General features: G+C 64.6%; 3 protein-coding genes across 3 annotated transcripts; 1 reads left to right on the top strand and 2 right to left on the bottom strand.

Annotated features, from left to right (window-relative positions):
- The first annotated feature begins 507 nt into the window (after nucleotides 1-507).
- On the top strand, nucleotides 508-8,572 carry NCAN (neurocan). The gene is made up of 15 exons (XM_035569820.1): nucleotides 508-580; nucleotides 1,586-1,987; nucleotides 2,442-2,616; nucleotides 2,692-2,819; nucleotides 2,934-3,227; nucleotides 3,313-3,952; nucleotides 4,044-4,246; nucleotides 4,347-5,444; nucleotides 6,010-6,126; nucleotides 6,230-6,343; nucleotides 6,524-6,682; nucleotides 7,059-7,141; nucleotides 7,229-7,373; nucleotides 8,140-8,322; nucleotides 8,424-8,572. Exons 1-15 carry the CDS (start codon nucleotides 508-510, stop codon nucleotides 8,570-8,572), a joined length of 3,963 nt encoding a protein of 1,320 aa, XP_035425713.1.
- Nucleotides 8,573-10,925: 2,353 nt separating this feature from the next.
- HAPLN4 (hyaluronan and proteoglycan link protein 4) lies at nucleotides 10,926-13,737 on the bottom strand. Its single transcript, XM_035569822.1, has 4 exons — nucleotides 13,620-13,737; nucleotides 12,964-13,326; nucleotides 12,068-12,370; nucleotides 10,926-11,263 (listed from the first exon to the last, which is right to left on the bottom strand). Exons 1-4 carry the CDS (start codon nucleotides 13,735-13,737, stop codon nucleotides 10,926-10,928), a joined length of 1,122 nt encoding a protein of 373 aa, XP_035425715.1.
- Nucleotides 13,738-15,764: 2,027 nt separating this feature from the next.
- On the bottom strand, nucleotides 15,765-20,498 carry TM6SF2 (transmembrane 6 superfamily member 2). Its single transcript, XM_035569817.2, has 10 exons — nucleotides 20,407-20,498; nucleotides 17,769-17,869; nucleotides 17,578-17,675; nucleotides 17,286-17,389; nucleotides 17,057-17,139; nucleotides 16,811-16,935; nucleotides 16,629-16,730; nucleotides 16,433-16,525; nucleotides 16,225-16,344; nucleotides 15,765-15,965 (listed from the first exon to the last, which is right to left on the bottom strand). The coding sequence occupies exons 1-10, from the start codon at nucleotides 20,496-20,498 to the stop codon at nucleotides 15,765-15,767; spliced, it is 1,119 nt and encodes a 372-aa protein (XP_035425710.1).
- Between the last annotated feature and the right edge of the window lie 2,371 nt (nucleotides 20,499-22,869).

Raw genomic sequence — 22,869 nt, 5'->3', positions numbered from 1 at the left:
TCCCCATCCCGGCTAGGGGACGGGGCAGGGCCGTGCCAGAGGTTGGTGTCAGAGCCGGGGGGGTGCTGAGCATCCCTCCCAGACCGGGGACCGAATGATTTAGAAAACACTGATCGTTGCTGCAGTGAAGCAGATGGATGGGAGCTTTTCGGCGAGTGGCATTGCTGGTTTTATGCTCCACACCGGCTCCGGCAGCTGGAGGCATCCGCTGCATGTTAATGGGGCCGCATCCTGCACGGCCAGGCTGGGGGGAGCCTACAGGACCCCGGGGCTTACCCGTGCCCCCGTAGCGGAGGCGCAGGGATGTCACCGTGGGTGGCACCGGCAGCGAAACCAAACTCTCCCCAGGCTCGTGCTCTCCTGCTAACAGAGCTAATCCTGCTCCTCCCCGCGCCTCCCGGGGGGCCGGTGTCACCGCGGCCCTGCGGCGGTTCAGGGACCGATGGCGTGCCACCGGGCAAACGGGGAGCGGCGAAAATCCGACCCCGCTCTCGTTGCAGGTCAAGGATGGTCCAGGTGATGGGGGATGCCGGCTGCTGGATCCTGCTCGGGCTCTCCCTGCTCCCCATCGCCGTGCTGGGTAAGTGGCACCCGGGGGAACAGATCCTGCCCCCTCCCAGCTGCGAGCAGGGGCAGCAGCTTGTGGGCGAAGAGCAAGGAGCCGTCGCCTGCCGGTGGCGCGAAGTAGCTGGGGATAATTAGCCAATAAGAGGAAACAGACACAAATAATGAACTACCAGCACTAATAAATAGTTAGGGCAAAGAACAACCGGCTCCAGGAGGGGGCTGGGTCTGCAAGCTCCGTCGGTGCTGTGTGATGCCCTGGCCCCGCAGTGGGATAAAACGCAGGAGCTGGAGGGGCCGGCAGGGGATTAGCGAGGGAAAAGCCCCCCCAGGCATCCGTGATCCCCCCCTCGTGCTGGGTGAGACTTTAAACCCTTAATCCTGTTGGCTCAGCACCCCCCTCTGCCGAGCTGTCCCCCACGGGTGGCTTTGCTGCGTCTCTGGGGCCGGATCCTTTCTGCCCACCCCGTGTCCCCATCCCGCATGGCAGGGGCACGGTGACGTCCTGCTCCTGGGGTGCTTTAGGACCCCTGGAGCCCCTAAGGGGTGAGAGGCTCGGGGTGAAGCTTTGTGGCTGCGATGGAGTGGGAATAGGGTGGGGGAAGGCGCCCGGGGGTCCCGCACCAGGATTAGTGGCCGTCCCCAGCCAGCTTGCCTCTGCGGGGAGCATCCGCCACCGTTCCTGCTGCGGGCAGGGAGAGCAGCTCTTGGGGCTTTCCGAGAGTTATGGGATTTGTGGGAGAGTGCCCGGGGTGGGCAGGATTACTGCGGGAGGAGGAGGAGGAGGAGGAGGTCTTCATCGCTGCCACGCTTTATCCCAGCTCGGGGGTAGGTGGCTTTCTCCCAGTGGGGTCGGGTGCCACCGAATCGCAGGGCAGGGACGGGACAAGACCCTGCAATGCCCTCCCAGCCCCCCAACTCCCCCCGCGCTATGGAAACCCCCCCCCCCCCCAGCAGCCCCAGAGCCCTGTGGGAGCTCGTGCTGCCCATCCCCGTGGTATCTGGGCGCCTCTCCCCGCAGGCTCCCAGGACGATGGGAAGGTGATCCACATCAACCGGGTGCAGCACCAGGCTGTGCGCACGGGGCTGGGGGAGCCCGTGGCCCTGCCCTGCCTCTTCCTGCTCCAGCCCTCCGCCTCGCTGGGGCCCAACGAGCCCCCAGACCCTCCCCGCGTCAAATGGAGCAAGGTGCGCTCGGCCACCGGCCAGAGGGAGGACGTCCCCATCCTGGTGGCCAAGGACAACGCGGTGAAGGTGGTGAAAGCCTACGAGGGCCGGGTGTCGCTGCCCGGCTACCCCCGCGACCGCTACAACGCCACGCTGCTGCTGCGCGCCGCCCGCGCCAGCGACGCGGGGCTGTACCGCTGCGAGGTGGTGGCCGGCATCGACGATGAGCAGGACCTGCTGCCCCTCGAGGTGACGGGTGAGCCGTGGGGCATCGTGCTTGTGTGAGCCGTGCGCACCGTGCGAGCCGTGCACACCACGTGCACCGTGCACACCATGCGCCCTGTACAAGCCGTGCACCCTGCGTCCCCTGTGCAAGCCATGCAAGCCATGCACACCATGCAAGCCCTGTACACCGTACAAGCCCCGTACCCCACACCTGTACCCTGTACACTCTGTGCCCCTCGTGTGAGCCATGCGTGCCATGCACCCTATGCAAGCTGTGCGCCCCATGTGCCCTACGCAAGCCCTGTACCCCACACAAGCCGTGCACACCCTACAAGCCGTGCACCCACTATAAGCCATGCATCCCATCCAAGCCATGCAGCCCCTGTGCCCTGCACCCCTTCTGCAAGCTGTGCACCTTATGCACCCAGTGCAAGCCACACACACTGCGCACCCTATACAAGCCGTGCCATCCGCTCTCCTTCCAGGCGTCGTCTTCCACTACCGCCCGGCGGGGGAGCGCTACGCGCTGACCTTTGCCGCTGCCCAGCGCGCCTGCCTGGACAACTCGGCCGTCATCGCCTCACCCCAGCACCTCCAGGCTGCCTTCGAGGACGGCTACGACAACTGCGACGCAGGCTGGCTGGCTGACCAGAGCGTGCGGTAAGCGCGTGGTGTGGGTACCCCTTGTCGTGGGCACCCACGGAGCTGAGCACTCCCCGCGCCCCTCTCCCGCAGGTACCCCATCACGCTGTCCCGGCCCGGCTGCTACGGGGACCGCAACAGCCTCCCCGGCGTCCGCAGCTATGGCCAGAGGGAGCCCGGCGAATTGTACGATGTCTACTGCTACGCACGGGAGCTGCAAGGCAAGCAGCACCGAGGCGGTGGGCACGCGCCGATGCTTGGGGACATCCCTTGGCGTGCTCGGTGCCACCCTTGGGGATGGTGACGGCTTTCCGACGAGCTCCGCTCTCTTGCAGGGAAGGTGTTTTACGCCACGGCGCCGGGGCGGTTCACCTTTCAGGGGGCCCGGAGGCACTGCCGGGCCCGGGGAGCTTCATTGGCCACCACTGGGCAGCTCTACCTGGCCTGGCGCGATGGCCTGGACCAGTGCGACCCCGGCTGGCTGGCAGACGGCAGCGTCCGCTACCCCATCAGGGTCCCGCGCAGGAAATGCGGCGGTGAGGCCTCAGGCGTCAGGACCCTCTACCAGTTCCCCAACCGCACCGGCTTCCCCCAGCCGGCCTCCAAGTTTGATGCTTACTGCTACAAAGGTAACGGTGACGGGTTGTGGTGCCACCACCGCGTCCCCACTCGTGTCCCAGGCACCTGGCCCACCCCCGGTCCTCCTCCCCACAGCGGACACGCTGGATGCCGGTGATTCCGCCGCAGCGCACGCGGGGCAGAAGGAGCAGGAGCTGCCCACGCCCGACCCGCCGGGCAGCGACAACGTACTGGTGGAGCACGAGGAGGAGCGTGAGGACCCGGCCACATCTGGGGACACCCCACGCGTCGGCCTCCTGCCGCAGCCGGGGGCTGCGGGGCCGGGGGAGGATGAGGATGAGCAGCTGCGGGCGGTGAGCAGCAGCGTGGCAGCGTGGCGCGGTGACATCCCCGGGGCCAACGGCACGGCCCTGCCGCCAGCCACCACCTCCTCTCCGGCGTGGCCCCACGAGGACGAAGCCCTCAACGTGGTGGACCAGGCGCCTGTGAGCACCCAGCAGGATCCGGCCAGCAGCAGCACAGCACCGCCAGTGCAAGAAGCCCCCGGCCCTGAGGAGCCCCCGGTTGCCCTGCTGCCGTGGTCCCAAAGCCCAGCCCAGGAGGTCACCAGCTCACCGACAGCACCGCCTGGCTTGGGGACAGTCCCTGGCACGGCAGCAGAGACCCCCAGCACCCTGCTGGGCAGCTCACGTGCCCCCAAAAGGAGCAGCTATGCTGGGCTGAATGGGCGCTACTTCCAGCTGCAGCAGCAGAGCCGGGACCCCCCAGTGGCTGAGGACCCCCCGGTGACTGGGGACCCCCCCGGTGTCTGGGGACCCCCCGGTGTCTGGGGACCCCACAGTGGCTGGGGATCCCACAGTGGCTGGGGACCCCATGGTGTCTGGGGACCCTACGGTGGCCAGGGACCCAGTGGGGACAGTCACCCATGCCCCCATCCTGGCCCTGGAGGTGAAGGGGGCTGCAGCCAACGCGGTGGAGACGTGGAGCATCGTCCACACCGGTGCTGAGAGTCCCCCTGGGGGGGGTCCCTACCCGCTCTCCAACGAGGTGGAGGATGAGATCGGCCACAGTAAGTGACGCGTGGGGTGTGTGTGTGTGGGGGGGGGGTGGTAGCAGTGGCATTGGAGTGCTCCAGCCCAGGGGACCCCACCTTGTGCCATCTCTTGCAGAGCTGCTGGCACCAACCACTGCCCTGGTGCCCCCGTCACCGAGGGATTCTCCACAGTGGAGCCCCCGCATGGCCCCGCGTGGTCCCGGGGGGGCTGCACGGACGTCCCTGCCACCATCACCACCCACCCCCGTGGCTCCCCGTGGTGCTTCCAACCACCAGGATGTCATCGCAGTGGGGGCAACACCCCGTGGCCCCAGAGCCCGTGGTGACTCCCCCTGGCTGCCTGCGGATGCCACCGAGGACTTCTCTGGGGACACCCCTCCCAAGGCGGACAGCGACCCCGTCCCACCACGGCCCCCGCTGCCCCCAGCCCCGCTGGTGGCCGATTTCCCTGAAACGTCCCCGCAGCCCGGCGGTGATGGCAGCGGGGCCCTGGGGGAAGGCTCACTGGAGAGGCAGAGGAAGGCAGTGACCTCCCTCCACCTGCCCATGGGGATCCCTGGCACCACGGTGGCGGCTTCTCCCCATCCCCATCAGGGTGGGCTGAGCCCCACAGCTCCCCAGGGGACACCCGAAATGGGGGCTGAACCTGGCCACGAGCACCCAACCGTGTACGGGGATGCGGGGACAGGGACGGCTGAGCCGAGGGACGAAGCAGCCGTCACCCCCGTGGCACGGGACGTCCCCTCACCTTCACCCACGGCCGGCGAGGTGACCCCACGGGCTGGCTCCGAGTGGCCAGCGGAGGGCACAGGGGAGGCAGAGGACGGGTCCACGGGTGCCCCACGACCTGTGAGCCCCACGGCGCCGGAGCTGGAGGGAGCCGAGCATCTCCTGCACTCCCCAGCCCCCCGGCAGCCCCCCAGCCCCAGCGAGGAGGACACCTCGGGGGAGGCGAAGAGGGAAGACCCCCCCACCCTGGCCAGCCACCCCTCAGCTCCCACTGACACCCCCTGGCCGTCACCCACCGCCCCCCACCCATGGGTGCCGGAGGTCCCCGGCTCCCCGAGCGCAGAGCCGCTCTTTGAGCCGTCCACAACGGGGGGGCCCGGGGGAGCCCCGCTGCTGGATGTCGACAGCGGGAGCGGCGAGGAGCCCTTGCTGGAGGAGAGGGAGCTGCTGGCTTGGACGGGCACCGACAACACCAGCCGGCACGGTGAGCGCGGTGCCACAGGGTTGGGGCGCTGGGGACGCTGGGCATGGTGCAGACCCGTGGGGTTGGGTTCAAAGCAGAGGTTTTATCCAAGGCAGAGGGCTCGTTGGGGACTTCGGTGCTTGCTTTGTGCCTGTGACAGGTTCAGTCCGTAGCCGGGGTTTCTCAAAGCGAGCTGAGCTATTAACGCGAGCCAGGAAAGCGTCCTCCTAAATATTTAATATTTGCAGTCGCTAATAATAATAGCTAGCGAGGCAGCTCCCAGCAGAGGGGGTTGAGCATACACAGACTTTTAGTGTCTGGGGAAAAAAAAAAAAAAAAGTAACAAATATACGTGAGATTTAGAGCCACTGAGAGGCGGAAAAGTCGCCGTGGTCCATGTGCCAAGGCCCTGGGGCAGGACCAGGACTGGGTTTGTGTTGTCCCCACATTGCGAGCAAGGAGCTGGGGCTGGTGTCGGGGCTGGGTGGGCGTCCCAGTGCATGGTGCAGCATGATGGGGGCGATGGGGTGGGTAGGGGCGAAGCACCGGGGTGCCCCCCGTGACGGCACCCGCTCCTGCCCTGCAGCTCCGGCCGACCCGTGCCAGAACAACCCGTGCCTGCACGGCGGGACCTGCCACGCCAACGGCTCCGTCTGCAGCTGCAGCTGTGCCCAGGGCTTCACCGGGGAGAACTGCGAGATCGGTGAGCATGCCCGCGTGCCGTGCCCATGCTGCCGGTGGGGCCAGCGTGGGCAGGAGGGTGCCGGGGGTCTCGGCACGCCCACAGCCCCCTGCCGTCCCCGCAGACATCGACGACTGCCTGTCGAGCCCCTGCCAGAACGGCGGCACCTGCATCGACGAGGTCAACTCCTTCGTCTGCCTCTGCCTGCCCAGCTACGGGGGCAGCCGCTGCGAGAAAGGTGGGGAGAGAGGCACGGGGCAGCCCCCTTGTCCCCCCCAAGGGCAGCATCACTGGCCAAATCCAGCCTCTGCCCCTCCGGGGCAGGACCCAGGAGCCTCCCCAGCAGTGGGGAGCGTCTCCGTGCATCCTGGGGTGCTGGGGGCTGGCCCCAGTCCCCAGTGTCCCCATGTCCCCGCAGACACGGAGGGCTGCGACCACAACTGGCACAAGTTCCAGGGCCACTGCTACCGCTACTTCGCCCGCCGGCGCTCCTGGGAGGACGCGGAGCGGGACTGCCGCCGCCGCGCCGGGCACCTCACCAGCATCCACTCGCAGGAGGAGCACGGCTTCATCAACAGTATGGGGCTGGGGGCGGGGGAAGGGGCACAGGGGGGCCCAGGGATGGGGCTGACCCAATCCCAGTGCTCGGCACTCCCTGAGATGCTGGGGCTGCTCCCCGTGTTTCCAGTTTGGGCCGTTTCCATGCCACACCGAGGCTGTTGTGGCTCGGGGTCTGGAGGGGGCAGTGGGTGAGGAGAGGGTCCCCCCGGTGCTGGCACAGGTCCCCATGCCCCTCCTGCGCTGGCATCCCATCACTCTCCAGCCACGAATCCTGCAGCCCAGAAGGCTCCTGCTCCTGGGGCTTTCCAGGCACCGGCACCCCTGGGTGCTCCTCACCTCCATGGGTGCGGGTGTTGGTGGTTGGGGACCCTCCCTCACACCTCTCTCACCAGGTTTCGGGCACGAGAACACCTGGATCGGGCTCAATGACAGGATCGTGGAGCAGGACTTCCAGTGGACCGACAACACCGGCTTGGTGAGGCCCGCGGAGGTGGCTCCTGCTGGGGCGCAGGGTGCGGGGCGCGGGGTGCGGGTGCTCTCACCCCCCCTCGTTTCCCACCAGCAATACGAGAACTGGCGGGAGAACCAACCCGACAATTTCTTCGCGGGCGGCGAGGACTGCGTGGTGCTGGTGTCCCATGAGATCGGCAAGTGGAACGACGTGCCCTGCAACTACAACCTGCCCTACATCTGCAAGAAAGGCACAGGTACAAGAAAGGCGGGATGGGGACAGCCCCAGGGCCCACCCCCAGGGTCCCCCCATCCCAGCATCCCCATCCTTCATCCTCATCCCATGGCCCCCAGCATCCCCATCCTGCATCCCCATCCCATGGCCCCCAGCATCCCCATCCTCATCCCCATCCCAGCATCCCCATCCCACATCCCCATCCTTCATCCTCATCCCATGGCGCCCATCATCCCCATCCTGCATCCCCATCCCATGGCTCCCAGCATCCCCATCCTTCATCCCCACCCTGCAGCCTCCAGGCACCTCCTCATCCTCAGGAAACCTCTCCCAGCCCCTCACCAAGGAAAACTCGAGCAGCTCCCCTTAATCTCCATTATGTTTTTTTTTCCCCACAGTTAATTCTTCCCTCTCCACTTTAATTTGCTTAATTTGCCGCCATTAAAACTATTAAGTTCTCATTCCTTATCTTGAAAGTTATATTAACCTCCAGCTGTTCGTTGTGAGCCGGAGGAGCGCGCCTCCCTCTCCCGCCGGCCGCGCGTAACGATGTGCTCGCCCCGATAAGGCCGTTAATTACCTATGTAAATCCTCGGGAACACCTTGCTGCAAATCTGGCAGAGGAACCTCTCGATGGATGGGCTCTGTAATGAAGCCATCGCCGCCGCTCGGCCTCGCGGAACCGGCGGCGTGTGTAGGGTGTCCCCACGTCCCCTCCCGGTGCTGGGGTCCGGGTGGTGGCTGATGGGGTCTGTCCGTCCCCCCCCCCCCCCCCCCCCCCCCCCCAGTGCTGTGCGGGTCCCCGCCGGAGGTGGAGAACGCCTTCACCGTGGGGAAGAAGAAGGAGAAGTACAGCATCCACTCGAGCGTGCGCTACCAGTGCGAGGAGGGCTTCACCCAGCGCCACATCCCCACCATCAAGTGCCACAGCAACGGCAAGTGGGACCGGCCCAAAATCCTCTGCACAAAACGTTAGTGGGGACCTGGGGGGGGAGGGAGGGGGTCCGGGAACGGTGCGTGGGTCTGGGGGCTCCCTGACCCCCCCGGCCCCCCGCTCTTTGCCCCCCGTTAGCCAGGCGGTCGCACCGGGCGCGGCGGCACCACCGGCACCGCCACAGCCACCCCCACCACCAGCACCACCACCACAAACCCCGCAAGGAGCGGCGAAAACACCGCAAGCACCTCCGGCTGGACTGGATGGAGGAGGGCCACTACTTCTAGAGCCGGCGGGGGAGCAGCAAGCACAAGGGCCCCCGCGGGCGCCCCAGGACCAGCCGTCTCTGGGATGGGACGTGGTGACGTTTCCCGACCCCTTTCCCTCCCACCCACCCCTCTTTTATAACCCCCCTTTGCTTTAGCTCCTAGGATGCCCGGCCCCGTAGGGAATAGGATCGGGCGGGGGCGGCAGCGTGTGCGTCCCCAGCCCTCCCCGCATGCCCCACGCTCAGTCCTCGACCCCGTGGTGCCGTGCCCGCACCCCGGGGTCGAGCCCCCAGCCCCGCATGGGGACCCCCAAATCCCCGTGGAGCCCTGGGGGGGCTGTTCTGCAGCTGGCTGATTGCCCCTGCTGGGGTCTGGTCCCCTCCAGGTTTTGGGGGGGGTCATGCAGCAGCCCCCCACCCATCACCCCGACTGCCCTTGGCCATCGCATCCCCTTGGATGGCTCCAGTTTTTTAACAGCCTCCCCGTCTTCCTGCCCCAGCCGGTGTCCTCAGCGCCCTGGTCCTGCCCGCGGGGTGTCCCCACACCCGGCACGGGGTCCCCGTTCTTGCCCTGCCGTGGCTCGTGGGGCTACCCCGCACCAGGGCCCTCCCGGCTGGTTTTGGGGTTGGATTTTCCCTTTTCCGTTCATTGTCGGTTCCCCGTTGGAGTTGGCGTGTGTGTGTACGGCGCTTTCTGATCTCTGCTGTTTGCGACGTGACTGCCGTGTCCCGTTCCCCTTCTCCCCCTCTCCTCCTCCGTGGCATTTCTGACTCTCTGCGTTTCTGTACTGCTGGACATTTTAATAAATTTTTTTAACAGTTCAGTGGCCCCAACCTTGTGCTCTCCTGGGCTCCCGGAGGAGCGGGGACCCGGGGACGGTCCCTCCGCAGAGGAGGCTTGACTTGGCCGGGACCCGGCGCACGATAACGGCGCTCTCCATCTGGTTCCTTTTGCCACCCCTAAATTAATTTTAAGCAAACACAATCCTTCTCCGCCGGCTCCTTTTGCCAGCCCTGCTCATGAATCACGCCGGCGGTGAGCCTGATGAATTCATCGGGGCACTGCCTGCGTTAGCCACGGGTGCAGGGGCTGTGTCACCGCCCCGGCTGCCATCCGTCAGCGGGTGACAGCCATCACCTGGGGCTCCGGTGGCCCCCGGCCCCGTGCTCCCCTCCTGGGGGTCCCGGTGGCCAGGAGTGTCACCTCCCGGCAGCTATTTATTTTCATCAGTGCTGGGAGGCCGTAAAGGTGATGGATGGACTGTGCTCAGCTGGGCCCGACGCAGAGGAAAGCCCCACGCGGCTTCTGAGCCCCCTCCGGCATGGGGGACCACAGGGTCCCCGTCCCCTGCCCGTGCCCTGCTGTCCCTGCAGGGGCTCACGGGTTGCTGCCGGCACCGTGGTGCCTTGAAACTGCTTCCCCTGCTCGCCTGGTCCTGATAAATCTGTAGGGATGCTACAGCTGGGATGCTCCTGGGGAAGCCTCAAAGCGTGCTCAGCTCCAGCTGGGAGGAGGGAGTGGTGGTGCCAGGGTCAGTGGGGCTTTGAATATGGACAGAAATCAGGAGCAGTGCCCGGCCAGGCAGGTGGGAGCGTGGGGTGAGCGCAGTCCCATGGCTCAGAGCATCCCGGGTTCCTCCTGCGCCCACGCTGCCTCTCCAGGCCCCTCTCCGGCAGCCACCAGCAGAAGGACACACGGGAGCCTGGCTCAGCTCTCGAAAGCAGCCGAAGCTTTTATTTCACCTAAGTCCAGCTCGCAGCACTGGGGCTGCACGAAACCTGGAGCCAGCGCCCGGCTGGGTCCAGGGCATGGACCAGTGCCTGCGGGCATCTGCTGGCCATGGCCACTTCTGCTCTAAGCCAAGCGCGAAGGCGAGAGGCTGCAGCGCCCAGCCCCGAGCGGGCGCTGCGGGTGCGTGGCTCAACCTGCACCGGCGACACAATTTTGGGGGCTCAATGCACACCTGTGGTGTCCCCAAGGCTGGGTTTGGTGCTGCGCAGCCCTGGCGGCAGCGTGGAGCTGGCGAGCCCGAGGACCGCGGTGGGCTCGGTCCTGCTTTGCTCCCGCCAGGCTTTTTGCACATGCAATGCGCTGATTTCTAAGCGATAACTGCAGGTGGGCTGGGGACCTGGCACCGGCTCCGAGCGCAGGCCTCGTGCCCGGGTGGCTCAGCGCTTTCCCCTCCTGGTGCCTCAGTTTTTTTCCCCAAGCATCGCTGGGTTTTGGTGACAGCAGAGCAGGCGCTGGCACTGCCCAGGCTCTTCCAGTTCAAGGTGCAGAGCCACAACCCCAGGGGGCTCCCAGCAGAGTCTGAGGATGCTCCACAGCCATGCGAAGCTGGGTACCCCCCTTGGGGAGCCCCAGGGCTGCATCACACGCGGTTGGGATGCCCCCCGCCCTGCTCCTTCTCGGGGGCAGCCTCGCCAGCCTTCTTGAAGCAGTACACCCCGAAAAGCTTGTACTTTTTGTCCGGGAAGCCCAGGTTGCGCACGCCGGGCTCCCGGCCACCGCAGCGCGCCCGCGGGTTGACGATGGGGTAGCGGATGCTGCCGTCCTCCAGCCAGCCGGCCTCGCAGCGGTCCAGCAGCTGGATCTTCCAGGCGGCGTAGAGCTGCCCCACCTTGGCCACGGCTGCCCCGTTGTTCTTGCAGGCTTGCACCGCCTCGGCGTAGCTCAGCTTGCGGTACGTCTTCAGGAAGTAGACTTTGCCTGCGGGGGGGGAATAAAAGGGGGGCTGTCCGGGGTGGGGACCAGGTTGGGGCGCAGCATCTGGTAGCCGGTGGATGGGAGACGGGGCAGGGATGCTCAGGGTGGACCGCTCAGCCCCACGTCCACCTCCATGGGGAGCCAGGACCCCCCCTTTCTGCACCCCCCCCAGTTGAAGGCGATGGAGGGGCGAGCAGCCGGCACCTTGGTGGAGGCAGATTTATGGGGGCTGCGTGGCGGCAGCCGGCGCTGGCTCCTGGTGGCGATTACGCCCGCTATTTATCCTGCCTGCCACCATTAAATAAACATCCGCAGAGCCCCCCCTCCGTGCTGCCCTGCCAGCCAGGAGGAATTTACACAGCCCCAGAGCCCTCCTGGCTCCGATCTGTCTTGCACGGCCCCGGCCTCATCCATCACCCGGGCCATTTGCTGCTGCAATTACCTCCGTCCCCTGCTCCTGCCCGGGGAATACAGGAGCCTGGCCGGGACCGGGTGCCCCAGCCTGGCCAGTGACAGGGGCACATGGATGGGTCCTGATCCCTGCTGAGGGTTCCCAGCACCAAACCCTTCTTGATGAGAAGGGGAGCCCTGGGCAGGGACGTGCAGCCACCTCCTGCTCTCACCCGGGGCTGAGATGCTGGGCAGCACCCGGCAGGACCCCAGCACCACAGTGGAAGGGGAATAGGAGGGGAACGGCCCCTTCTCTCCATGGAGAACCACCACCAGAGTGCTGCGGAAAGACCCCCCCCCCCCCCAGCTAAAAAGCAGAGCGGTGCCTCAGTTTCCCCTGCACATCCCCGCCATTACCGTTGAGGTTGGAGGTGAAGCAGAAGGCGTCGTAGTGCTCGCTCTCCTTGTGCCGGTAGCCGTAGTTGCGCACCCCCACTGGCGTGTCCTTGCGGCCGCACTCCTCCCGTGGCCGGGAGATGGGGTACTGCACGGAGCCGTCCTCCAGCCAGCCCGCGTTGCACCAGTCCATGCCCTCCAGCCAGGCCTGGTGCAGCTGGTCGTGCGAGGCCAGGATGCCGTCCTGCTGCAGGCACGCCTGCTGCGCCTCGTGGAAGTTCAGGGTGTAGCGGCCCAGGCGCGGGTGGTAGGGGAAGATCACACCTGGGGGGGGGCGGCGAGCAGGGCTGGGGCATGTGGGCATCGCCCTGGGGTCCCCCCCTTGCACCCAACCAAGGGGGCGGTTGCATCAGGGCGGTGTGTTATGGAGCTGCCCCACGCTGTGGGTCATGGGGGCTTTGGTGGGGCCAAGCCCCGGTGTCCCTGCAGCAAGTGTGCGCCAACCCAAGCAGCGTAGCCATGCCTCCTGAACCCCTAGAAAGGCTTTTGTCCTTTTCTCAGCGCCCCCAAAATATTTCAGCCCCTCCCGACAGGCAGCGAGGCCGCAGTTCAGCTCAGAGCCACGTGCGGCACCGACGCTGCCACGCGTCCCGGACCCCCGCTGCTTTACGAGGCCGTGCTGCTATCTGTCTCTGCCATTTACGAGCTGCCAGCGCGTAAACCTGGAGCAACAATAAAAGCCAATAACAGATGCAATAAAACACGGCACACGCTGGGAAAAACAAGCGGCCGTAAAGCTGAGCTCGGGGACGCAGCGCTGGGAACGGTGTCCCGGCCATCCCATGGAGGATGCCATGGGGCCACCCGGGGTCCCCCCCTTGTCCCCGTGCCCCACAGGGCCAGCGCCGTGCCGCTACCTTCAAGGTCCAGCTTGACCATGCCGGTGTCGTCCTCGAGCTCGTTGGTGACCTCGCACTCGTAGCGGCCGTAGTCCTGAAGGGTGACGTTGCGGATGATGAGCGAGGCGTCCCCGAAGCCGTCCTCCTGCAGGGCCGTGCGCCCGCGGTAGCTGCCGAACGCCCGCCGCGCCTTCCCCAGGGCCACGAAGACGTCCACGAAGGCCATCGGCTCCGTCACCTTTGTCCACTTGAGGCGGATCTCATCGGGGTCGTGGGCCGAGACGTCGTAGTGGTAGCGGCAGGGCAGGATGATGGTGCCGCCCCGGTGCGTCACCACTTTCCCCGGGGCCGTCTGCACCACCACGGCCCCGCTGTCCCCCTCTGCAAGGGACACCGAGCTCAGCGCTGCCCCCGTCCCCAAACCTGCCCCGGCGCAGAGCTCAGCCCTGCATGACGGGAAGGAGCCACGGTGGGGACAACGGGGTCAGGGGGCACATGGAGGTGTGGGGAGCATCTTTTGGGGTGGAATTCCCCTCTTTTGGGGGACTTTCAGACCACGTGGGCAGCTCCATTGTGCTTTAATGAACACTAAACCCAATGCCTCGAAGGCTGCAGGCTCCCAAGGAGGGGGGGCACCCTGGCACCCTGCTGCAGCCCCCCGTGTGGCCACTCACCCATGACGTGGACCACCTTCTTCCGTCCCCGGGGGCTGGGCGGCGTTTCGGAGGCGAGGACGCCGGCCAGGAGCAGCAGCACAGCCGGGCCAGCGGCCCAGGACCCTCGGGGGCGCATCTGGGGGGGGGAAAGCCGAGCCCCTCAGCACCCCCCAGCACCTCAGCTTGGGGGGAGAGGCCGGGAGAGCAGCGGATCAGAGCCTCCAGCCCCAGCTGGTCCCCACCCCACATCCCACATAGAAGAGCCCCAGGGACCCCCACCCACCCCAGGTGCCCAGACCCTGCATCGCCCCCCTGCCGAGCATCCCCCACCCCGCGGGGCCCCCCCAGAGCTGCGTCGGCGCTGAACTCCGCTTCACCCGCTCAGTTACAGCCGGGATGAATATTTCATGGCACACGCTGCGGGCTGGATCTCTTTAGTTATTTATGGCAGCGCCGGCACATCTGGAAACTGAACTGATGGCGCGGGAGGGGGCAGCGGCTGCCCGAGCCCCCTCCCCCCCCCCCCCACCCACCCGGCCCTGCACCCCCCTTTTTGGGGGACAGCCCCAAATCCCGCTTGGGAAACGAGGACCCTGTCCCCCCGTGGGGTGCCCGGGGGTGGGCTGCGATCCCCGGTCCCCGCCGTGCCCCACATTTGCCCCCCACCCGCCCCGCCGAGGGGATGCGACCCCCGCGCAGGGCGCAGGGGGCTGGGGAGGGTGCGCGGCTGGGGGGCGGTGGCACCGGGCCGTGTCCCCCCCCCGCGGGTCCCGGGGCCGGGCAGGGGTCGGGCATCCCCCGTCCCCCGTCCCCCCCCCCCCCCGGCGGCGGTCCCGGTGCAGTGTTGCAGTGCGGGGCACTGCGGCGGGAGCGCCGGGGCTGCGGGACACCGGGAACCGGGGGCGGGCAGCGCAGAGCTGGGGGGGGGGGGACACCGGTCCGACCCACCCCTGCACCCCCCTGCACCCCGAATCCCGGTCCCCACCGGCAGAGGGGTCCCGGTCCCAGGGGTGGGGGCTTGGGGGGGGGGGGGGTTGTCCCGACCCCCTCCCGGCACTCACCGTGGCTCCGCGGCGCCCGTGCCCGGTGCCGGCCGCCGGGAGGGGCCCGGGAGAGCTCCGGTGCTGCCGGTGCTGCCGGTGCGGCTCCGCGCAGGGGGCGGCACCGGGAGCCCGGCCCGGCCCTGCCCCGGCTCCCGGCGCTGCGCAGGGCGGCCGGCCCGCCAAGGTCACCGGTACCGGCACCGGCACCCCGGTACGGCGGCTCCTGGGGCGCTGGAGTCTGGCGGGGTGACCCCGACCCTGTCCCCGTCCCCTACAAGGGCAGAACCGGGGGTGGCGTGGGGGGGGCACGGGTGGGGACCCTCGGCTTGGCTGGGATGCGAGGGGGCACCCCCGAGACACCGCCAGCACCCGCACACATGTGCACGGACCCCCCCGCATGTATGGACCCCCACGAGTGTGCACGGACCCCCACGGGTGCACAAAACCCCATAAGTGTGCAAAAAAAAACCATGCGTGCGCACAGACCCCCACGAGTGTGCACGGGTCCCCACGCGTGCACAAAACCCCATAAGAGTGCACAAAAACCCCGTAAGTGTGCACAGACCCCCACACGTGCACAGACCTCCACGCATGTGCACAGCCCCCCCCCCCCCATGTGCACACAGCTGTGCATGCACACACACATGCACACGTGCTCGCACACCTCTGCACACATGCGTGCATCCCTTGCACACGCACTGAGCATCCCCAGCCCCATCCCGAGCACCAAGGGCAGGCAAGGGCAGCGCAGGCGGGGGGAGCCCCCCCCAGCCCCTGCAGCTGGCACAGGGGGCGCACGGGGGGACAAAGCCAAGGGCACAGGGTGCAGGCAGCGGGGTTACAAAGCCGGACCCAAAATCCTTTATTTTGTAAACAGTTTTCTCCTGGCGTGGTCCCGTCCTTCCTGGGAGCATCCGGGTGGGCCGGGGGCCTCGCGACACCCCCCCCCCAGACCACCCAGCTGCACCCATGTCCCCGCAGGCTGCACCAGGTCCCCCCCAGCATCCCCAAGGGACATCGGGGTGCGGGGGGACGGGGACCGGAGCATCCCTGGGGACACCTCTGCCAGCTCGGCCCCACTGCAGGCGGCTCTTGGGGGGGGCAGCCCCCCCCCCCCCCCTCACTGGTGCTTCTTGACCAGGCTGGCGGGGGCGCTGGGCAGGAAGAACGCGGGGCGGCGCAGGCAGCGGAGGGCCAGGAGCTGCGGCCCCAGCGCGTAGAGGACGTTGGTGACGAGGAAGCTCCACCAGACGTCTTCGGGGGTCTGGTAGGGGAAGGGCGTGCGGGAGTGCAGCGAGGAGCCCAGGTGGGAGAACTGAGCCTGGGGACACAGGGCAGGGGTGGCACGGCGTGCCCGGCCCCAAAGCTGCCCCCCTGCACCCCCCATCCGCGCGCCCTATCTCTGCATCCGCCGGCTCGCTCCAGCCTATTTCTGTCGAGCTAATCCCCCGCTCTATTAAGATCCGCCGAGGAAAGAAGTAATTATCGGGCTCTGGCAGCGGCTCTGGGAGCTGCTCCAGATGCGGGTACGGCCCCGGCCCCCCCCTCGCTCCCTCCTGGCTGGGACTGAAGCCCCCCACCTGCGCCACGGCTCCGGCGAACACCAGGCTCCAGTCGGGCATCCAGGAGCAGCCCGGCCGCAGCAGCCCGTAGATGCAGAGGCAGAAGAAGGGGAGGACGTAGAACAGGTAGAGCAGCATCTGCCAGTGCGGGGACAGAGAGGGTCACCGCGTCCCCCATGGCACAGGGGGACCCCATGGGCTCTGGCCTCCCCCCAGCCACCCTCACCTGCACTTTGGGGTAGGCAACGGGGTCGCGCAGGTAGGGCTCGTGCTGGTAGATGTACTCGAAGCAGGAATCAGCAGGACAGTCCAAAATCACCTGTGGGTGCAAAGGGGGGATGAGGGGGGCCATGGGGCAGATGCGCCCACCCCGTCCTCCCCATGGCACCTATGGGACCCCCGTGCAGGCGCCCAGCACTCACCATGCCCCTGAAGAAGGTGAAGGTGGCCTCCAGGACCAAGAGCAGGACCAGCGCCACGTCCTGGGGCCGCTGGTGGAGCCACTTGCGCTGCTCCTCTGCAACCTGGGGGGGAGAAAACGCCGCGGGTTGGGCTCCGCTCCCCGCGGTCGCTGCCCCCCGGTCCCTGCCCCGTTTTGGCTCACCTGCTCCACCGTGAGACACGGCAGGGCCCGGGGCTGCTGGAAGAGCCTCACCCCAGCCCAGATGGGGATGAGGATGTAGGGCACGTTGAGCAGGAAGGCAGGGCTGATGTCGGAGCTGTACTTGCCTGGGGAGGAGAGCACGGGGTGGGGACGGCGCCCAGCCCCGTGCCAGCACCCGCTGCCCCGGGAGCTGTGGGTGCTGGTGGAGCCGAGCACTGGCAGCAGGCCCCCTCCGCGCCCCCGTACCTATCAGGTTCCCGAGCAGGAAGACCACGATGCTCATCATCAGAGAGCCCAGCCAGAAGAGCCCCAGGCTCCTGTAGCTCTTCCTGCAGAGACAGCGGGGATCAGACCCCTCTGCGAGGCTCAGAGCTGCCCTTCCCCAGAACTCAGCACCCCTCCAGCCCCTCTGAGCCCCGGGAAGATGCCGCGTGGCAGCGGGACCCCCTCTCCTCCCCGCTGCCATCCCGCTCACCGCTGGCTCATGGCTGTGATCATGGCGAGGTAGAGCCCGTAGTGGACGATGCCGTCCCAGTAACAGATCATGATGCCGTGCGCCGTGCGCAGGTACGGCTCGCCCTGCCCGGGGGAGAGACACCACAAGATTTTGGGGTGGGGGCAAGCACCTTCCCCGCGTTTCCCAGGGGACCTGGCTGCTCTGGGCACACTCCAGCTCCAAGGATTTCAGGAGCAGGAGGTGCACCCATGCGTGGGCTGGGCACACGGAGTGGCTCGCCACGAGCCCCCGGGGTGGGACGAGGCGGTACCTCCCTCACGTAGACCTCTGCAAAGCCAGAAACGAAGCCATCCTCCTCCAGGGAGATGATCAGGTCAACGGCAGAGGTGAAGGAGAACGCCACGAACACTGCGGGGGGATGGCGGGGGGCGGCTCAGCACGCAGCCCCCCCCTCCCCACCGCCTGGGCCATGGGTGCTGTGCACCCTCCCGAGGGACTCACCGCAGAACAGGGGGTCCTGGAAGTAGCTCCCTGCTCTTAGGAAGTAGATGATGGAGACCAGGCCGGCGAGCACCAGCACCCCTGTCAGCACCAGCGGGCTGCTGTAGGACAGGTTGGGGGGGTTCAGGCACCCCGCAGAGGGGTGGCACCCCCTGCATGAGTGCGTGCTCTATTTCATGCCCACCGCATTCCTATTTCCTATATGCCCCCGGTCCCTGTGAACCCCCCTTAGCACCCCCTGGTCCTGACAGATCTCCACAGCATCTCCAGGGCCTGAAATAACACTGGGGCAGGTGAAACCCAGGGGAATTCCAGGTTCAATTCCATGGGAAGGGGCTGCCTGGATGAGGCTGCTGTGGCAGGATGGGCAGGAGCCCTACACACACGCACCCCATCGTGGCCACAAGCTGGGCTTTCACCCAAAATGCATTTTGAGTTGGAATTGCTGAGATTTCCATCTCCCTTCTGAGGAGCAGAGCTGCCAGCCCACTTGAACACAGGCGGCTGCTCCCTGATGTACTGCTATAAGAGGCCGTGTAAACCGATTATAAAGCAAACCAGCAATGAGAAGACAAATATTGCAAATTTGTCCTAAGAGTGCAAACAAGTTGTAGGGAAATCTGTCCTGAGCTTGCTGCTTCTCTTCCAAGAAGCAATTGCATTAGCTGGAATAGCTACAGGTCTGGTCCAGCCAATTCTTCGGCTTCTCATGCTATAAAGCTGAAAACATCATGGCATTTTTCACTCAAGCCTTTAATGCTGTTACCAAAGAAAAGGAAAACGTAAAGCCCTGGCTAACTGTCTGCGGAGGCGCTGGTGTCAACAGCTTGCCCTGGAGAAACTCCAATTACCAGCCCCAGCAATCCCAGGCTCGTGTTCGCCTTCTGCGGGCAGAAGTGTTCTTGTAGGGAAGGGGACAGGGATGGGATGGGATGGGAGGGGATGGGAGGGGATGGGATGGGCATCACAAGCAGCTCTGGGCGGGGCTGGGTTGCTCCTCACCCCCCTGCACGCACTGGGCGCCCAAACCCGACAGATACTCAACAAAAACAAACACTCAATCAAATAATTGAACTGTCGCTGCGTAAGTGCATTATTACCAGCGTATAATTAATTACTACATAACTGCTCCCATGGAATGATTAATTCAAAATTCAAACGCGCGTTGTGGCGGAGCAGCACAGCACAGGGCTCCATCAGACATCACCCTGTGTGCAATGGGTTTTGGGGCACACCAGGATGTGCTGGCACTGGGGCCGCATCCCACATCCAGCAGCATTTTGGGATCCGTGCTTGGGGCGCCAAGGTCCCCCTGCAAAGGGTGAGGGGGGCGCTTTGAGGACAGCATCACTCAGCACCGCAGCCTGATCAAGAAATACAGCATCATATCCCTGCCCCATCCATGCAATGCGAGGGCAGGGGAATAATATTGTTACAGGCTCCAATTTGGGCAGCATGCTGGAGGTGCTGGCGCTCCTAACGGTTACTGATGGGTTTCATCTGGTGCCACATTAAGCAGAAGAGCTCGGGAGGCTCAGAGGGATGGATCCAGGTGCCCCAGTGGCAGGGCTGCAGAGCCCCGGTGCTGCGCGAGTGCAAGGGATGAGCCGAGCCCAAGGGGTGGAAGGGAAAGACCGAAAAATGCAAAGGAAAATCAGGAGATTTTGAAGTGAAGCTTTAGGTTGGGAAATGCTTGGTTCTGCAATGAGAAGTTTGGCTGAAAGTCCTTCGTGCTCAGTGGGAAAGCCAAAGTAGAAATTAGCTGTGCAAAGAAATACGTAACAAAAGGGGAAAGGAGGAGGGTGGGGTAATGGTAGAAATGCGAGGATAGAAAGTACAGAAAATTGACAAAGAGGATAAGGGGAAAGCCCATAGCTCCTGAGCGTGGGACTGGAAATAAGAGAGGAGTAAGCAGCTGGGGGTGGCTTTACAAAGAGAAGGAAAATGAGCGAGCAGGGTGGTGGCAGGGCTCCGGGGAGCCACGCAGAAAGCTGACAGCAGCTGGTGGTGCAGCCACTCGGTACCTTGATACCCCCAGGGCTGCTAAAAATGCCCAAGGAGAGCGTGATGGAGAGAGAGCTGGGGGAGTGCCGACCAGCCAGGACACGGCTCTGTCGGACTTCCCAGTCCCCAGGGGTTTGGGAACTGGCGACCCCGGCCACGCTGCGCGTTGTGCAATGAGCCTGAGCAGCCCTGCTGCATTTCTGTTCGCTGATAACAGGATTTAAGTCATAAACGCAGCCGTGAACCACGTCGGCACAGTCCCAGCCTGCAGTGGCCTTTCTATGGGCTCGGCTGGGGCAGGAGCACCCCAGACCCGGCACTGTGCCTTGGGCTCCAGCAGGACCCCAGCTCCCTGCCCCGGACACCGTACCTCCCTCTCCAGATCCGGATGGGACCCTGGGGCCTGTCCCAGGTGGGTCTGCTCCTACTGACAGCTCCCTGACCCCACAGCCTTGTCCTGGGACAACCCAAGCCCCCCTCATGCCCCCCAGCCTGGAGCCAGCATCCCGCACCAGTCCAGGACCGGACCTCGCCCCAATTGCCCCCAGTTCAGATCGCTGCCACCAGCACCCGGCCAGACCCAGCGCCCTGCCCCAGAAGCTTTATCCCAGGCCAGTCCCGGTCCCGCACTCACTCTGCCAGTGCCACCAAGCCGCTGACACCAAAAGCCAGGGGGAAGGCGAGCAGGGAAGGGGCGAGAGCGCCCGGCACGGCGGGGAGCTGCATCCCCGCCGCCACCGCCGCTGGGAGCCCGGACTTCGGCCCCAAGGCCGGGCGAAGAGGCAGCGCCCTTAAAGAGCCAGAGCCGCCCCCCAGGAGGGTGAAGCTCCCGGGGGGGGGGGGTCTGCAAAAGGGTGAGGGGGTCCCAGGAGCTCCCCAGCCCCACCACAGGACCACAGGGTTGCAGCACTCAAGGGCTGCCTCGAGGCACAGCATGGCATGTGGCAGGGGATGAATAAACGCACGGCAGAAGAGGCTTTGAATGTTTGGGGATGGGGTTTTTTTCATATTTTTTTTTCTTTCTTTTTTTCTTTTTCAATTCATTCCAGAACCCTTAAGCACTTAAAAGAGCCAAGAGGACACACCTCTTGAGATCTGTAAGAGGAAAAGAGAAGCGCATGAAAGGCAGCACTTCATCCACACCTTCAGTAAGGAATTGAATGGAGCAGAAAGCAGGAGCTTGAAGGTCTCTGTGTCCGGCTGGGAGCCCGGCATTAACCTGACCTCCTCCTCTCCAACTCTTCTCCAGCACAAGCATTCACCTCCGCACCAACCCGGGGAGAGACAGGCTTACAAAATCCCACAGCATTTAGCAGACCCCAAACACGGCCGCTCAACCTTTCACCTTCCCCACAAAGCCTCCACCAACGTGCCACTGTGTCACTCTTTTGCCCTGTTGCTTCAGAGTCCGGGGACTGAATTAAGTGCCCTGCACTTTGCCCTGGGCTTGCTCATCACCGCTGGGTGCCGGAGGACTCCGAACACACCCACGTGCCCCGTCAGCGCGGAGGCAGGCACGGCCGCGAGGAGCGGCGCGACCCGCGGGGAAGGAAGGGCACGAGCCTGACACCAAGGGGTCAGTCTCTGGGGCTCGGTAATGAGGCTTGATTTGGGGCTGAGAAGCCACCCAGAAGCCCTACTTGTCCAAAAAGCAGCGTGACAGCCTGTAAAAGAAGAAAAGGGACGAAACCAGGTAATGAGGGGCAGCTTGAGTGATAACCTTCAGATCTTCCAAGCCACCGAAGGCTCCAGAAGCGTCACAGCAGGCTCCTTGCTCTTGCAAGGACAAACAAGCCCCAGCTCCTTTGCCTCTCCCCAGCCAGGCAATTGCAGCGGTGTCTCCTGTACTGCACTGCCACACAAACATGGTCAGCACGGGCACTTGTGCTCGGCCACGAGCACCAGGAATTCGTTCTTTGATCCAAGAGAGCCCAACTTCGTTGACCTTCCGGGCACGCCATGACAACCGTCCGTTTGATTAGGTTTCTGAAGATGAAATCCCTGCTTTGTAGGTAATGATGGAAAGGAGGAGGACTGCGCTAAGTGGCTTGCTGAGTTTCTGCAGAACTGACCCCTGCCTGCTGCTCTCAGGGGCACAGGGAACATTGCATTATTTACAATGACACAAGAAAAACAGAGCACAGAAAAGCACGTATTGATGAGCGCGGTCTGCACACGTTATCAAAACAGAAGGGGCTCAAGAAAACCAAGGCCGCTGTGTTGAAATAAAAGAATAAAACAACTTTTGCCAACATAACACCAGGCAAGAACACAGCAATCTCTGTAGTATCAGATTAGCTCTAAACACTCAATCAGGAACAGCAGAAAGCCCGTCCACGAGCACTCACCCTGCCTTTAAGACCATGCTGTGACCAGGTCATTGTTGGTACTAAAGGAACGCGGTGCCACGTATGCTTGGAATAAAAAGCAATTCAGAGAGAGTCTCCACTCTCCAACAGCCTCCCTGCATGCTCCTACCAGTACAGAAAACCCAGCAGAGTGAGAAATTGGCCCTGTGGTCCTCCAGTCTCTGGTAACCAAGCAAAATCAGCTCAGCAGCCCCAGCTCGCTCCGGCCAAACCCCGGCAAGGTGAACCAGGAACCAAGAGCTGAGCAGCACCACTCCAGGGAGGACCCACACGGATTGTTTTTCCTAACTTAGCAGGAAAGCACAGCTGTCACAGTGACCTTAATCATTTGAGAAGCGCTGCCAGCTTTCCTATCTTTATTTCCCAATCTTCCATGCTTGGTGCCCATGCTGATTAGCCATACCGCGTGCGACTTCCCCATGCACGAAGCGTAAGGAGGGCACGTGGGGTACCCTCCCCAGCAGCCAGCCCAGGTCCATGCATTTCCGTTTCACACTTCCATTTTCCCACAATGAACCCCTACTGAATTTATGGTTTCAAATGTTTTTATTGAAAGCCAAGCCCTTGACTCTATGATGTTAAGGAAAGTTAACAAAGAGAATCACATGCCAAGTAGCTGGACTGAGGAAAAACAAACACCTCCCCCAACCCAAAACTTAATTTTTTTCTAGGATGTTTGGAAGGAAAGAAACCTAGAATAGTCCCTGAGCCTCTGAAAACCCAAGGCA

This window comes from Cygnus atratus, chromosome 26 (genome assembly GCF_013377495.2).
Source record: "Cygnus atratus isolate AKBS03 ecotype Queensland, Australia chromosome 26, CAtr_DNAZoo_HiC_assembly, whole genome shotgun sequence".
In the NCBI taxonomy this organism is placed as follows: domain Eukaryota; kingdom Metazoa; phylum Chordata; class Aves; order Anseriformes; family Anatidae; genus Cygnus; species Cygnus atratus.
Note: the sequence above shows the minus strand (reverse complement) of the source record. Positions and strands in the feature narration are given on the sequence as shown.

Excerpts from the sequence above, each read along its gene's own strand:
- NCAN (XM_035569820.1), top strand. The coding sequence starts at position 508 with ATGGTCCAGGTGATGGGGGATGCCGGCTGCTGGATCCTGCTCGGGCTC. Across the intron at positions 6,127-6,229 it reads CGGGGAGAACTGCGAGATCG|ACATCGACGACTGCCTGTCG; the intron begins GTGAGCATGCCC and ends CCGTCCCCGCAG. Across the intron at positions 6,344-6,523 it reads GGGCAGCCGCTGCGAGAAAG|ACACGGAGGGCTGCGACCAC; the intron begins GTGGGGAGAGAG and ends ATGTCCCCGCAG.
- HAPLN4 (XM_035569822.1), bottom strand. The coding sequence starts at position 13,737 with ATGCGCCCCCGAGGGTCCTGGGCCGCTGGCCCGGCTGTGCTGCTGCTC. Across the intron at positions 12,371-12,963 it reads GGTCAAGCTGGACCTTGAAG|GTGTGATCTTCCCCTACCAC; the intron begins GTAGCGGCACGG and ends GCCCCCCCCCAG. Across the intron at positions 11,264-12,067 it reads CTTCACCTCCAACCTCAACG|GCAAAGTCTACTTCCTGAAG; the intron begins GTAATGGCGGGG and ends CCCCCCCCGCAG.
- TM6SF2 (XM_035569817.2), bottom strand. The coding sequence starts at position 20,498 with ATGCAGCTCCCCGCCGTGCCGGGCGCTCTCGCCCCTTCCCTGCTCGCC. Across the intron at positions 17,140-17,285 it reads ATCACAGCCATGAGCCAGCG|GAAGAGCTACAGGAGCCTGG; the intron begins GTGAGCGGGATG and ends CTGTCTCTGCAG. Across the intron at positions 15,966-16,224 it reads TCGCCGGAGCCGTGGCGCAG|GCTCAGTTCTCCCACCTGGG; the intron begins GTGGGGGGCTTC and ends CTGTGTCCCCAG.